At 40.3% G+C, this 13211-nt stretch overlaps 2 protein-coding genes across 2 annotated transcripts in view; one reads left to right on the forward strand and one right to left on the reverse strand.

Moving 5' to 3' along the window:
- Positions 1-8900, reverse strand: part of COL4A2 (collagen type IV alpha 2 chain) — a 237402-nt gene extending 228502 nt beyond the window's left edge. Inside the window, exons 1-3 of the mRNA XM_075590709.1 lie at positions 8441-8900; positions 7041-7179; positions 6244-6295 (exon numbers count right to left, since the gene is read on the reverse strand). Of these exons, the coding sequence (XP_075446824.1) occupies positions 6244-6295; positions 7041-7126 (138 nt within the window). The 5' untranslated portion in view covers positions 7127-7179; positions 8441-8900. The remainder of the gene's footprint in view (positions 1-6243; positions 6296-7040; positions 7180-8440) is intronic.
- The window catches only part of COL4A1 (collagen type IV alpha 1 chain), a 168858-nt gene continuing 164334 nt past the window's right edge, over positions 8688-13211 (forward strand). The window contains exon 1 of the mRNA XM_075590710.1: positions 8688-8944. Within this exon, the coding sequence (XP_075446825.1) occupies positions 8882-8944 (63 nt within the window). The 5' untranslated portion in view covers positions 8688-8881. The remainder of the gene's footprint in view (positions 8945-13211) is intronic.

Consider the following 13211-nt stretch of genomic DNA (forward strand, 5'->3'; position numbering starts at 1 on the left):
ATGAAATCTGTCGGGTTCCCTGATCACATGCTTATAAAAAAATATTTTACACCTACTCAAAAATGAACTAGCAGTCTTGGAACACCAAAACGACCTAAATGTATATATTTCAATAAAGTTAGCATATCCCCCGCTAGGGAAATAAGGTTAAAGAATCTTTTCTTCACAGAAGGGTTCCAACTGAAAATAATTAGTCTCCTTTTATCCTGATCTCCCGTGAGGCAGTCATGTATCTTATTTCTCATCTTTGATCACACTTCTCATGCAGCAACATGCATGTGTGGTTTCAAGAGACCAGCACCACTTCTGTTCACTTTCTTTCCCATGTAAGGTCAAGGGAGCATGGCATCTAAAATTCATAATAGGTTTCTGCTTTCCCATGCTTTCCTCTTATTAGCTTCTGTAATGCTCATAGCAAAATATCCCCTCTCCCTTAACTTAACGTCGACTTAGTTAAGTTAATACAAAACAAACTGTAGCCAACTAATCTTTCAATGTTTAAGATTATTCCTGTCTACAAAGGTTATTTATTGCCTGTAAGAAAAAAGAAAGCTTTCCTTTGCTCATATTTCCATAATCTCTGGAGCATATTATTATGAATGGACATACTTTCTCATTTTCCAGTTTGCTTTCTATTGCTCTCCTTATCTTCAGTGGTGCTATGCAATATAATTCTGGAGGAACACAGATGACCTTGTGTAACCTTCCTTACTACCACTCCTAATAGCCTTGGAGTCCTCTTCCTGGATTAACTACCTTGGCAAAGTTAAATAAACCTAATTGCATCCTAACTACGTAGGTTTCAACTATATCGATCCACCAAAATTAATTTAAAATCACTCAAAAAAATTAAAAACATTTTTCATGTATAAATAATTGTATATGGCGGCTTAAAGCTGCAGTTCCACTTAGCAACATTTACCGAAGATCTAGTAAAGTTAGAAATGCAAAGTGGCCATACAGGTGGCATTTTCTCCATCTCGGGTATTGTTTGTTGGATAATCAATGTTCTTAATTGTAATTTCTTTTAATACCTGAATTACTCAGTTTAGTAATACATGGTCTAATATACGTAGAGGGAATATGTTACCTGTAGAAATTAGGGTCAGAAAGGGTTAACCTATTAAAAAATGGGCGTGTATCAAACGGACATTAGGGGCCATGTTTATGTGGTGCTCTGCCATAATACACCTGCACGTGGATGAGCTATAATGTGTCTCCTGCCACCAGAAGGTGTCTTGTGGTATAGCACTATTTAGTAAATATGGGTCCAGATTCTTTATTAAAGGAAAGGTGCAGAGCCTTTTTAATACTAATATTTGTATATTTCATGTGAACCTGAAGAATTCCCAGAAGCCTTAAAGGAGAAGAGCAGACTTTTCTGAAGTACCTCTATTTAACAACCATTCTTGCTTTATAAGGGAGTTTGTTAAAGGGTTACATAAACAAAGAGTGCATACAAATCAGATGGGGGCACTGGGGCATTAAAAAAGCAAAAACCCTGATATAGCACTTTGCTGTAGAAAATAAATGCACCATAAAGCTCTCTCACATCAAGTTTGTTAATAGAGTTAAGGATTAAAATGACTTCAGTGGCCATCATGCGCTTATAACTCACACACTAATCCTTGCAAATAATTAGTTAATCTAAGGCACAAAACATGATCATAGCCAAACTTTGGAGGCGCTCTTTTTTGGAATTGATTGAATTCACCTTATTCATCACTTTTCTGGCAGAGATACTTGCAAAACCTTGCTTATCATGTCCCACCAAGCTAAGTGATGTAATTTGCAAGTTACGATGTTGTACTTTTGACTTCTTTTTTATGTATTTTCATGCTGGTTAATAATTAATTTTTCTGTGCCACAGCTTAACCTTACCACCAACGTTTACATTTAAAATTGTTTAAATTCTTCGGCACTGGTGGGGTCCAGTCTAAAAGTACAACATACAATCCACATCCTTCTTGATCCCCCATATTTTTACATTTAATGCTGCTGAAAAGGCTGCAATAGAAATTGAATGTGCCATTGCTCATCTCTTCATTCTATTCAACATGCAGCACATTTGTTAATAAGTACACAAGTATTAGGGTTTACTATTGGGTCAAGAACAGTTTCTTACCAAAGCTGTTTGATGAACTAATAGAACTATGAAAGACAGGACTAATACACAGGGGAATATTAAAGAGATTGAGTGAGAGGTGCACATGCTTCAGCAAAGAAATTAAATGATCTGCTATAAACCAAATCACATGGTATAAAAGATTACTATGCTAACTTCTAATTAATAATTTCAGGATGCCATCTTCATTGTAATAATTCAACGTATAGCATGTATTGTACATCTTTTGTGAGACATGTTTCCATTTATATGAAGTCATTAAAGACGGTCACTGGTTAAGCAGACCCAGAAGTTGGTTATGCTTCTCTTTATTGGGGACAGGTCTGCTAATCCAGGATGGAATCAACGGTGCAGAACATGGGTTAAGTTAAAGAAGTCATGGAACTTGTAATTTATAAGTGCACAAAACAGCTTTGGAGAGTCTGTCGACCCTCTCTCTACATTAATTATTCTCATGATGTAGATCATTTAGATTTGACCTTTGTGGTCATTAAGAGCTTAGAGTCAACCTATGAAACACTTTCTATAGTTTATATCATTTTGTAGGACATTAGAACTGTTAAACCAGCTCTTTGTATTTAGTAAACTGCAACCTCATTTCCCTGCAATTTACTATTGACTGCTGGAGGCTGAACCTTGTTGCCATATTGTTTCTCTCAGACATTAATTTTTGCTGTGGGATCTAATCGTTATTTTCTCAGTAACTATGGGGGAAGGGACGAGAGCTTGGAGTACTACAGTTCCCCGGGGGTAGATAAAGGTTGGAAATTGAAATGCAAGCCACATGCATGCATTGAAACCCTGACATCCAAAACCTATTGCCAAAATAGGTGTACTTTATAGGAACAAATCTTCCCTAAGCCTGCTGGTCAGAAAGCGTGTCACACTGCAGATGCTAATACCAATTATAGACTATGGTGACACAGTATATGGCACAGCATCCCAAACTCACCTTAGCAAACTAGACACCCTCTACAATTCAATATGCAGATTTTTCCTCCAATGTAATTACAACACAGATCACTGCGAAATGCTCAGAGAACTAGATTGGGCATCACTTGAGTTCATCTTTCCTGTCTTGCATTCACATACTTTCTGGGCAAGCTACCACTGTATCTAAAAAAGCTTTTCACCCCTACCACACGCAGCACTTATCACCTGAGATCTGACTCAAAGGGACTTTTCATGGTCCCAAGGTTCAACAAAGAATCTGTCCGCACCTACTCTTACCATGCACCTCACAGCTGGAAGAATCTACCGGAGACTCTCAAAGCCGCAACCAGTTTAAGTTCTTTCAAAACTAAAACTGTCTCACATTTTAATCTGGTCTGTAACGGTTTCATACACCTATAACCTATTTTATTTATCATAAAGAAGATCCACTAGAAATAAGCCAGTGGAGCTAGCCCACGTGTGCACCATTAATGTGCTTTCTTTGGATGCTCCACTGGCTTATTGCTAATGGATCTTCTTTATGATAAATTGATTATCTTTAGTACATAGGTAGCACCCATTGCGATCATGCATGTGATTGGGCACATCCAACCTTTTTCATTTCTATATTTAAAACGTGCTGCTTGTGAGTGGTGTGATTCTCCTTGGGTTGTACAGTATATATAACCTATTTTATCTTTAACTGTTCATGCAACGTCTTTATATATAACGTATAACCCTGTTCACTTAATGTAAGTATGTATTTGTCATCATAACTCTGTGCCCAGGACATACTTGAAAACGAGAGGTAATTTACTTTGCTCTTTACTTCCTGGTAAAACATTTTTATAAATAAATAACATGGATGGCTGCATGAAAATAAGCCCTAGCATAATGACACTAAAGGACCGATGCCAGACGTTTTAAAACTACAGTCTCTTTTTATATGACATTTATCATTTCTTTATTTTAAGAAAGATATTTTGAGAATGCTTCAATGTATAATAATAATAATAATAATAATAATAATAATTATAAAGATACTTTGGATCACTTTTTATAGCTTCATACAACACATCAAGCGACTTGAGGAATGTCAATAGGATGAATCAGGGAGGAGTTAGAACAGAACCAAACAACATTGTTTTCCTTACAAGCTCCAAAACGGGGTAAGATGTATCTCTATCGCTATTCACTTCCAACCCCTGATCACAAAGTAATATTTTGAAACATAATATTCATTTTAACAAACAGTATTAGACAGCACACAAAACTCTGTATAAAGTGAAATAATAGGTGCAAAACGGGAACAAGGAGGACCCTGATTCCTCCCAAATAATCAATAGACCACAAATGTTCCCAGCACCCAAAACGGAAAGAACAGATAGTAAATGGATCCGCCAAAAGTAAGTATTTAATGGTACACGAATGATGCAAAAAATGGTCAAACAAGGACTAAAAAAAAAAGCACTATGTGCTAGGGCAGGGACAAGGACAGGGAAGGGGAGAGGGAGAGGGGAGAGGGAAAGAAAAGGGAATACACGGGGAGTTAAAGGTCCAGGCAAGTGGGGCAACGTCACGTTTCGGGGTATAGGAACCCCTTCTACAGGCCCGTTCCCAGGTAGAGGGTAGTCACCTGGTACTTCCCTAAACCCTGCAACAATCTCCCTGGGAGACACAGTGACAAGCTATCACTGAATATCCCAACAGAATGAAGGTAGGCTGTGAGGCACAAGACTCAGACCAACTAACCCTAAGTGAGTAACAGGAAAACTGGATGATAAGGGTCTGAACCTAAAAGGTATATATCAACACTATAAAGGCTATCTAAGCAGCAGTAAAGTTAGCTGGCAAAGCAGGGTGCTAAAGGGTTAATGCCCCACACTGGAGAGCTTTGAGTCCAGTAAATGCAGGAAATGTCCCATGGCAAAAAAACAGGTCGTGGCAGCAAACTCCTCTTTGTGCAGGCAGCCCAGCACAAAGAGGAGTTTGCTGCCATGACCTGTTTGACCATTTTTTGCATCATTCGTGTACCATTAAATACTTACTTTTGGCTGATCCACTTACTATCTGTTTTTTCCGTTTGAGTGCTGGGAACATTTGTGGTTTATTTATATAATATTCATTTTGTCCCTTTACAGTCCTGTCAAATCTGAGGAAATTTGCATGAATTTCATGCACCTGGTTTTCCAGTTACATGGTTATGTCAGAGATTGTTTCTCACGCTTCTGGGCCCCTAAACCCAAGCAACCAGCATTGATCTTCACCCGCTGCTCTGCATTGGGTCAATGGACTGCTGTACCTGACCCTGCACTCATTGTACCGACTGGCCCCTCTACCGTCTTTGCATTGGCCAATAGGCTGCCCTCCCTGGTCATGTATTGTTGGGTCACTGCATCATACTGATAGCACGCATGGCTAGGGACCTACCTCATAGTAAGGAGAAGCTGGACCTTAACAGATCTCCTGGCTTTCTATTGGGCGCCGGAATGAGTCCAGCGGCCATTACTGTATGTCTCCACTGGTGAAAAAGTGCTACATTTCTGGGAACCAGGTACCCTCCAGAGTTTGGGGGAATGTGGATCGGCTAAATTAAAAAGAGCAGCATGGAATGGTGGTGAGAAACGAATTATTGGAACAGACTTAATAATTTGGGGGAGGGGGAAGGGAATTTTTTTATAAAAAAAAAAACCTGATATAGAGATTTGGAAGTGGGTAGTATTTCATTTACTGCACCATGTTCATACTGATTACATGTGACTGTTAGGCGGCTGGGACTTACATATATAGATATATGTAAGTCCCCACTCAAGCGGTGCGCGGCGCTCGTGCACGGGCACACACGCTCACCCGGAATCGGCGCTTAGGTAAACAAAAAACCTATACTTACCGTGCACTCAACTACCGCAGTGCCCCCTCCCCCGCACCCGCGTCCAAGCTGGACACCCGGTGCTCATGCTTGGATCACTCTCCAAGCATGAGTGCGCTCAGCGCTAGCGGGGACTTAGCTTTAGATAATTGAAATGCTACACTAAGGCTCTTTGTTTGAGCTTGCTTACTTCAGCTAAAATGTGTAAAGGTTTAATTCTTGTCCAGACCGATAATAAAGTGTACTGTATTTGAAAGTTTGAAAGTGTTTGAGTTAGTCTTAAAAAAACTACTTCTAAAACACTACATATACTTACTGCATTAACTCTTTCAGCAAACAGAGTTATCAGCACAACAAGCAGCACAAACCTAAACAAAAAACAGATATATGCATTAAAAACATTGAAAGTTTAAAATATGCTATTGGTGCAATGCTACTTGTTTTGACCAAAAATATACTCTTTATACAAATTGCCTTTACTATTATTTAATTTGTATCCTCCTAATTACACACATCCCTAAAAAAGCATTCAGTACTAACATTGTCATCCAATAATATATTATTATTAAAGCATCAATCTTCCCTAAAGCACATTTTTTTTTACAGGATTGAAACCCTGGGGCTTCCCTGAACTGAATGGCGCTATTCAGCTACAGGGACCCTGGGGTTCGCGTGATACGTAACTGGTAAATTGCAGGTATTATTTTCTGCTTCTTATAGGGTATTGAAATGGGCGGCTGCCCAATTGAAAGCCTTAGATTACATTGCGGCTTCCTATTGGCTCTGAGATATGGCAGCCATTTTGTTTCCCCTACAAGGAGATTAAAAACCTGATAACAGGGATTTTAATCTTGGAAACTGGAAAATAGCGATGTCCAGCTCCAAGGGAGCCCCGTTGTAAAACAAAGGACGTTAAAATGAAAAAAATAAAGTAGTATGGGGGATTGCTGCTTTAATTATTATAGTTATATGTTAGAAAATATATGTGATTTAATTTGAGAAAATAAAGCCTAATAAACATAAACAAAAAGGTGCTATGAAACTGAGTGCTTTCACTTTAGTACTGCTCTGTATAACTTGCTTTGTGTGAGTGCTGTGATCCTCAGTACTTACCATGGAATGGAATAGTTTTCAAGATGCAAACTCTTCATTTTTCTGCTGCTTCCTGGGAATCCTTTAGTGTCTTGAGGTCTTACCATTCTTGTAGGAGCTGTATTCTTGCAGGTCGGTGATCTGCCAGTCTCAGGACAATCTAAATAGACAGTTTCATATAATCTTTACACATTCAGCTTTCACTGAATTTACATTGGGCAGAATTTACAGTCACGCATTCGGACATCAATGTATCTATTAGTCATTTTAAATAAATATCAAATTGGTGGGTTACTAAGCTAAATATAAGCACCCTTAATAATGATAACAAATCCTGGACAGATTCCCTGTCAAAGGTAAACAATACATAATACAGATACCACTCACTGTTCTAGAAAAAGTAATTTTCTATTAAAACATCACATAACAATGCACCCATAGACAGAAAAAATAGTGTTTTGGTCCTGCATAGGGCAGTCATCAGGATTAGAGTAAATATGCATACCCATCCTGACAAAGGTGCCTGTTAAAAATGCAGTACAGTACATACATTTAAAATGTGCACACACATTGGGCTTTAGTAAAAATGCAGATATACAGTACTTGTGGCACCTATCTATATTTTGAGACCTGCGAATGATAAGATGTTTAAATGTACTGTAGTTCAACCAGCCCATACATCTTTTTTTTCTATGATTAGGGCTATGTATGATGATTTGGGGGGGATTACTTCTCAAATCTGCAAACCCTTGAGTTCTGAACTCACAGCACAAGGAGATCAGTCACCCGTTTATTCTTTTATAATGGGAAAATAACAACACCCCATCCCCTCCATGTATCACCAATGATCTCCCCTTTCTAGATCTGTCTGCACCTTGGTTAGCATAGGGGATCATTTAGGAAGGTTTCTACTTCACCTTTGTAGTGTGGTAGAAACAGGATGAGGCTCTGATCATGAAAGGACGTTGATCAAAGCAAATATCTACATTGCTATAACAAGGCAATAATAGGTTGCCAGAGGTTTTGGTATCCGGTGCAGTTTCTACTTGCAGAGAATATTCCCCAAGAAGACGCCTACTCCAACGGGTCTCTCCTAAACACAACCCACATAACTGGAAGCAGCCCTGTGCTGAAGTGCAAGAGAATACTATCATTGTAACCATGTATATACAGTGCAAGCTCTCTCTCTCTCTGTATAATATGCACAAGGTTGGTTGCTAAATGTGTGGGAGAACATATAAGACACTTATAAGGCACTTATTCAAACACACGTTTCCTGAGAAAAAACAATAGCTATGTCATTAAAATGAAGTTGACTTTTCACCAATTAAATAGTAGAAGGCAGCAAAGGCAGCGGTTCTCTGAACTACCATTGCATTAGCCCGCTGGTCCTCTATCTGCTCCGCTCTCCCATCACTTACCAGCTCTGCATGGATCAGGGATCCGCTGCTCTCATCTCTGTGCAGCTGATCCAGCCGGGGGGTGTTGGGGCAGCAGCAGCAGCAGCGCCTCAGTGCAGTGAGCTCAGAGCCCTGCAGTAACAACCTGTGAGTGCTGCCCGGGTCCTCTCTAGACTTATGTGCAGCAAACAGGACGCTGGATGCTGCAGGCTCATTAAAGTGAAGGTCCTGTATGAAGAGGGTGGGGAAGGAGTCACATCTCACACAGGGGGTGGGCTGACCGCGCCAACAAACTGTACACCCTTTCTCCTTAGCTCATTTAATCTTGACGAGGGGGAGCGGTAAGGAGATGATGTCAGGTTTCACCCCGGTATCCAGAGGATAAGCAGAAGAGGAACGCAAGCTGCTCCCCACTGATCCGTGTATCTGTGACTGGCAGGAGACAGTGCCCGGGGCAGGACCATGAGCTGGGAGCTGCTGGCAGCGCTGCTTCTCCTGCAGGGGCTCAGTAGCACCGAGTCCGCGGTGAGTGCACCCACTGAGCACAGCACTCACACCAGCACCACACATCTTGTGCTGACCCCAGGGTAGGGCTATTATTGCTACTGACTCACAGGATCCTCAGAACACTTCTCTCTAGGAAGCTAGAAAGTGTTTGCAAGGATTCAGAAATACTGCACCTAGATAGATACATAGTTAAAGGACAATTGCTGTGGTCATGTAGGGATGTGTATTTGTAGTGCACGGACATAAATGATACATTACTAGATAACCTAATGCCTTATCCTCACTCACAGCGATTGCGGTTTAGCACGTTTTCCCTTGATTTAAACTGCAAATACAGTAGCAGAATTGCACTTTGTTTAACTTCTTTAAATTTCTGCTGATCTTTGTGGGGGAAAATGACATCACTTGTACTTTGTTATAATGAAACATACAGGACACTGACTCCAGCCTCTGGATATTAACTGGTGGTACAGCACTTGTGTTGGGCTTGAGAGCAGCAATAGGACTGTCACTGAGGTCTGAGGGATTGTTTGCAGTCTGCTCCCTTCTCTCTTTTCCATTGTTCCAGGACCTGCACTAATGCATTGTTCTATTACATGGGACGGCACTGTCCTTAGAGTAAAACATTGTGTCATACAGTAGAGTCCCTACTCTAAGTTTATGAAAGTAATTTCAAAGGCAAATCAGTAGGTGTTTCCAATATAGATGCCATTATAAAGGTAACTGTTTCTACTGGGATCAAATCAACTTTATTCTGGGATATTCCCAACGATTCTGTAATTTGTCACTGTATAACCTTTTTTTTTATTTATATATAATTGACTAAAAGCCATTTATTTCTTAGCAATATTTCATTTTTACTATTGAGCAGATTGGCATACTGTGAGTTCATTGTACAATTTTACGTTTCAATAGAAAGGACACAGATGATTGATAAAAGCTACAAATAATACAAAACACAGCACAACTAGAAAAACACAACTTTTTTGTGTGTAAAACTGTATCTAAAAAATAACTGAGTATCTGTTTGTCACAAGTTTAGCAACGTTTTAGAAGTTTACATAGTTGTTGAAATGTATTGCAAATACCATATACCCACTTCATCATTAGAACAGACTAAAATAGCTTGAGGGACCACAACACAGTATGTGGCTGGTAGAGTGCTCAACCCAGGTACTGTATGGGGAATGAATCAGAAAATGTTTGTTGTGGAGATACTGTATAGCAGCACTCATCCAAGGCTCATATTCCTTGTAGCAGCAGATTACATCTGATAAATAAAAATCCTCTGACTCCCAAGTGTTACATACAGTGAAGGTTATTCAGCACAGTGCCATGAACTCAGGGTATTACTTCCCTCCCTTGGTCCTCCGTTTATACCCTCTAACAGTACCTGTCAATTACCTGTCAGCTTACATTTGATAGATCACATTTGTAGTTGGCACAAGTACCCTGCATTACCCCCATCTAAGCAGTCTGGTGTCCCTCTAGTAATTCTAACAGAAGCCCCTATATTCTCTGCCACCGAGACCAAGTATGGTAATAATGTAAAACTTATACTTATGTAAATACAACATTGTTGTATGTTGTTTCTGCAGACAACTTTTAAATGTTAATGAGGGACCTACAGTATGTGGTCTCAAAAACTAATGAACAACAGTCTATTCGCCACGTTGATAGCCCCCCCCCCTACTCACATTTAAAATACAGAGGACTCATACATACATCCCTACATAGGTTTATTTATTGTGCACCTTATCTTATGGGATGTGAGTAATAAGCAAGAAAACCCCAGCAAACATAGTTATAGTGCAGCCAATCACCTACTGTAGATGGCCTTCTTGGAGTCTGGCATCTACTTCTTGTACAAAAAGTTAAGAAGGTGGCTTTTTATTTGTGGAGGGTTTGTATACATTATATAAAAAATATTTATCGGTTTGCTTTCCACGTCTCTTCTACCTGTCCCAATGCTTTATACTCTTGGGCTGGCCCTCCCTAACTGTCTCATGTGGGGCAGGAAACTACAACAGAACCCAAGAGGAAGTATTTTTCTGCCTCCTTTTGCTCATCCACTCCCTTTCATAATAGACAGCAGAGCAAATATTGGACATTTGCATTTATCTGTATGAGACAGATTACCAGTTATATTTTGTCCAAAAATAATGGTCACTGGTTAAGCATGCTAAGAAGTTGGTTATGCTTCTCTTTTGAGGGGACAGTTCTGCTGATCCTGAATGGAATTAATGGTACAGAACACGAGTCAAGTTTCAGCAGCAATCTCCAGTGTTGAACCACAATATTTTCAGCTCCCGGGACCCACTGATTCCCGACATACCATTGAAGTTACTGCGTTTAAATCTCCCTCCAAGGGAAAAAAATGTTTGCCAAATCATAGACCAATAGGAGGCCTCCGCACCATCATCATTATTCTGCCTCTTTTCTCATCCACTCCCACTCTTAAGAGATAGCAGAGCAAAATAAGTAATTGATCTGCACTACTGTTATTACTGCACTACTGTTACTGTTGGACAGTTAAAAGTGATTTGGATTGTGAAGGAGTCAATTGCATTACTACTGAAGACAGGAGTTCAAAAGTCAAACATTTATTGCTGCAGAAACTTCATAATATCAGAGGCAAAGGGCGTTATGAGCTTTACAAATACCAAATAAGTACAATTTCCAAAGAAAAAAGTACATATCAAGCACACTTTGCTTCAATTTGCCAGTGGGGTACCTATTAAATTGAACTGACCATTGGATCATAAAATTAGAGTACAATTATAAACAAGGTGAAAAGGGGAATGAGGGGAAAGCTAGTGTTGCCCCAAAATGTAAACTTTTCACTTTACATCTTGTTTTTATTTTTTTTAGATTATAAATCCAGGATAAATGAATTATGACATTATAATTGCACCCTTTAGGAGCCTTGAAACAAAGTGAATCGAGTTAACATTAACTGGGGCTTTTCTTCTTGGAGCGATTATATTATATAAAACATAATGTATATCCCTATTTATATAGCGCCTACAATGCACTCAGCACTTTACAAAAGACAATAGAGTGCAGGAAATTATAATAAAATATGTGCAAACAAAATCAGACAATAGAAAAGGAAATCCCTGCCCCGGAGATCTTACAATCTAAGTGGTATGTTGGGAGATTTACAGAGACAGTAGGTGGAAGAATAAGTGGAGTAGATGGCAGTGCTTGGTCACAATGGTTGGTAGGAGCGACTGTGGGTGTGAGACAGTAGCCATTAGTCTGGGCTATTGAAATGGTTCATTTAGGAGTTGAGCTTTAAGGTTTGACTTAAAAGTGGGGAGAGAAGGTGCTTGGTGTATACTGAGTGTGACGGAGTTCCACAGGTAAGGGGCAGTGAGGGAAAAAGGTTTAAGGCGAGAAAGAGCAGTTGCGGTGGAAGGGGTGGAAAGTATGGGAAGATTGCATGAGATGGTCCCCACACATCTACTAGGCTCTGGGGCTGGGCAAGAAAAGACAGAAAGAAGAAGTGTTTTCTTATTCTTGTTTCTTTTGGGGGTTTCTGGGACACTGTTTGCTATATTAGAGGAGTTGGCGTGTTGCCAGGATTTCCCACCTTTTAAAAATTATTTTGCAAAAGTAATTGTGCAAGTTGCATCTGGGGCATGTTGCAACCATGTTGCAAGCTGATCCTGCAAACAAGACTGTGCCTACCAGAGCCTACGAAAATACTATAGAGTGACATACTGGGAACTAGGATGCATTGAATTTGAGGAGTAGGAGAGGAACAGTTGGGTGGAGGCCGGAAGAATCAACTCACCAGAGTATCCTCAGGAGAGTGACAAGTCAGAGTCTGTCTGCAGTTACACTGAGATGGATGCAGATACTGGCATGTGCTACTGTACATCCTCCCTGGAGGCCTACAACTAAGGAGAAGGGAGGGAAGGCTTTCCCTACAGGTGCTGTTTCTCTGTTGTTGCTAACCAGAAGGAGAACCTCTACAAGGGAGGGTGCTATTCGAGTACTGTGGCCTCTCACTCCTGGTGTCAGTGGAAGAGTGTCCAGGATACCACAGTCCAGGTGACGCCTTAGGGGTTAGAGGTGGGTGTACAGATGTCCTGCCCTCCCTGGAACAACCACCTGAAGGGGAACCATGGACAGTAGTGGCAAAGCAACCCACCCCTGCTGAAGAGTTGTCCTTTGTCCAGCCCAACTGCTGCTCCAGTCCCCGATGAAGAGAAGAGGGAGACCAGATGTAACAGACCCCTGGGTCTCAACACTGTTGGGCAATGATGGAGACTCTGTG

This window comes from Ascaphus truei, chromosome 3, assembly GCF_040206685.1.
Source record: "Ascaphus truei isolate aAscTru1 chromosome 3, aAscTru1.hap1, whole genome shotgun sequence".
Classification (NCBI taxonomy): Eukaryota; Metazoa; Chordata; class Amphibia; order Anura; family Ascaphidae; genus Ascaphus; species Ascaphus truei.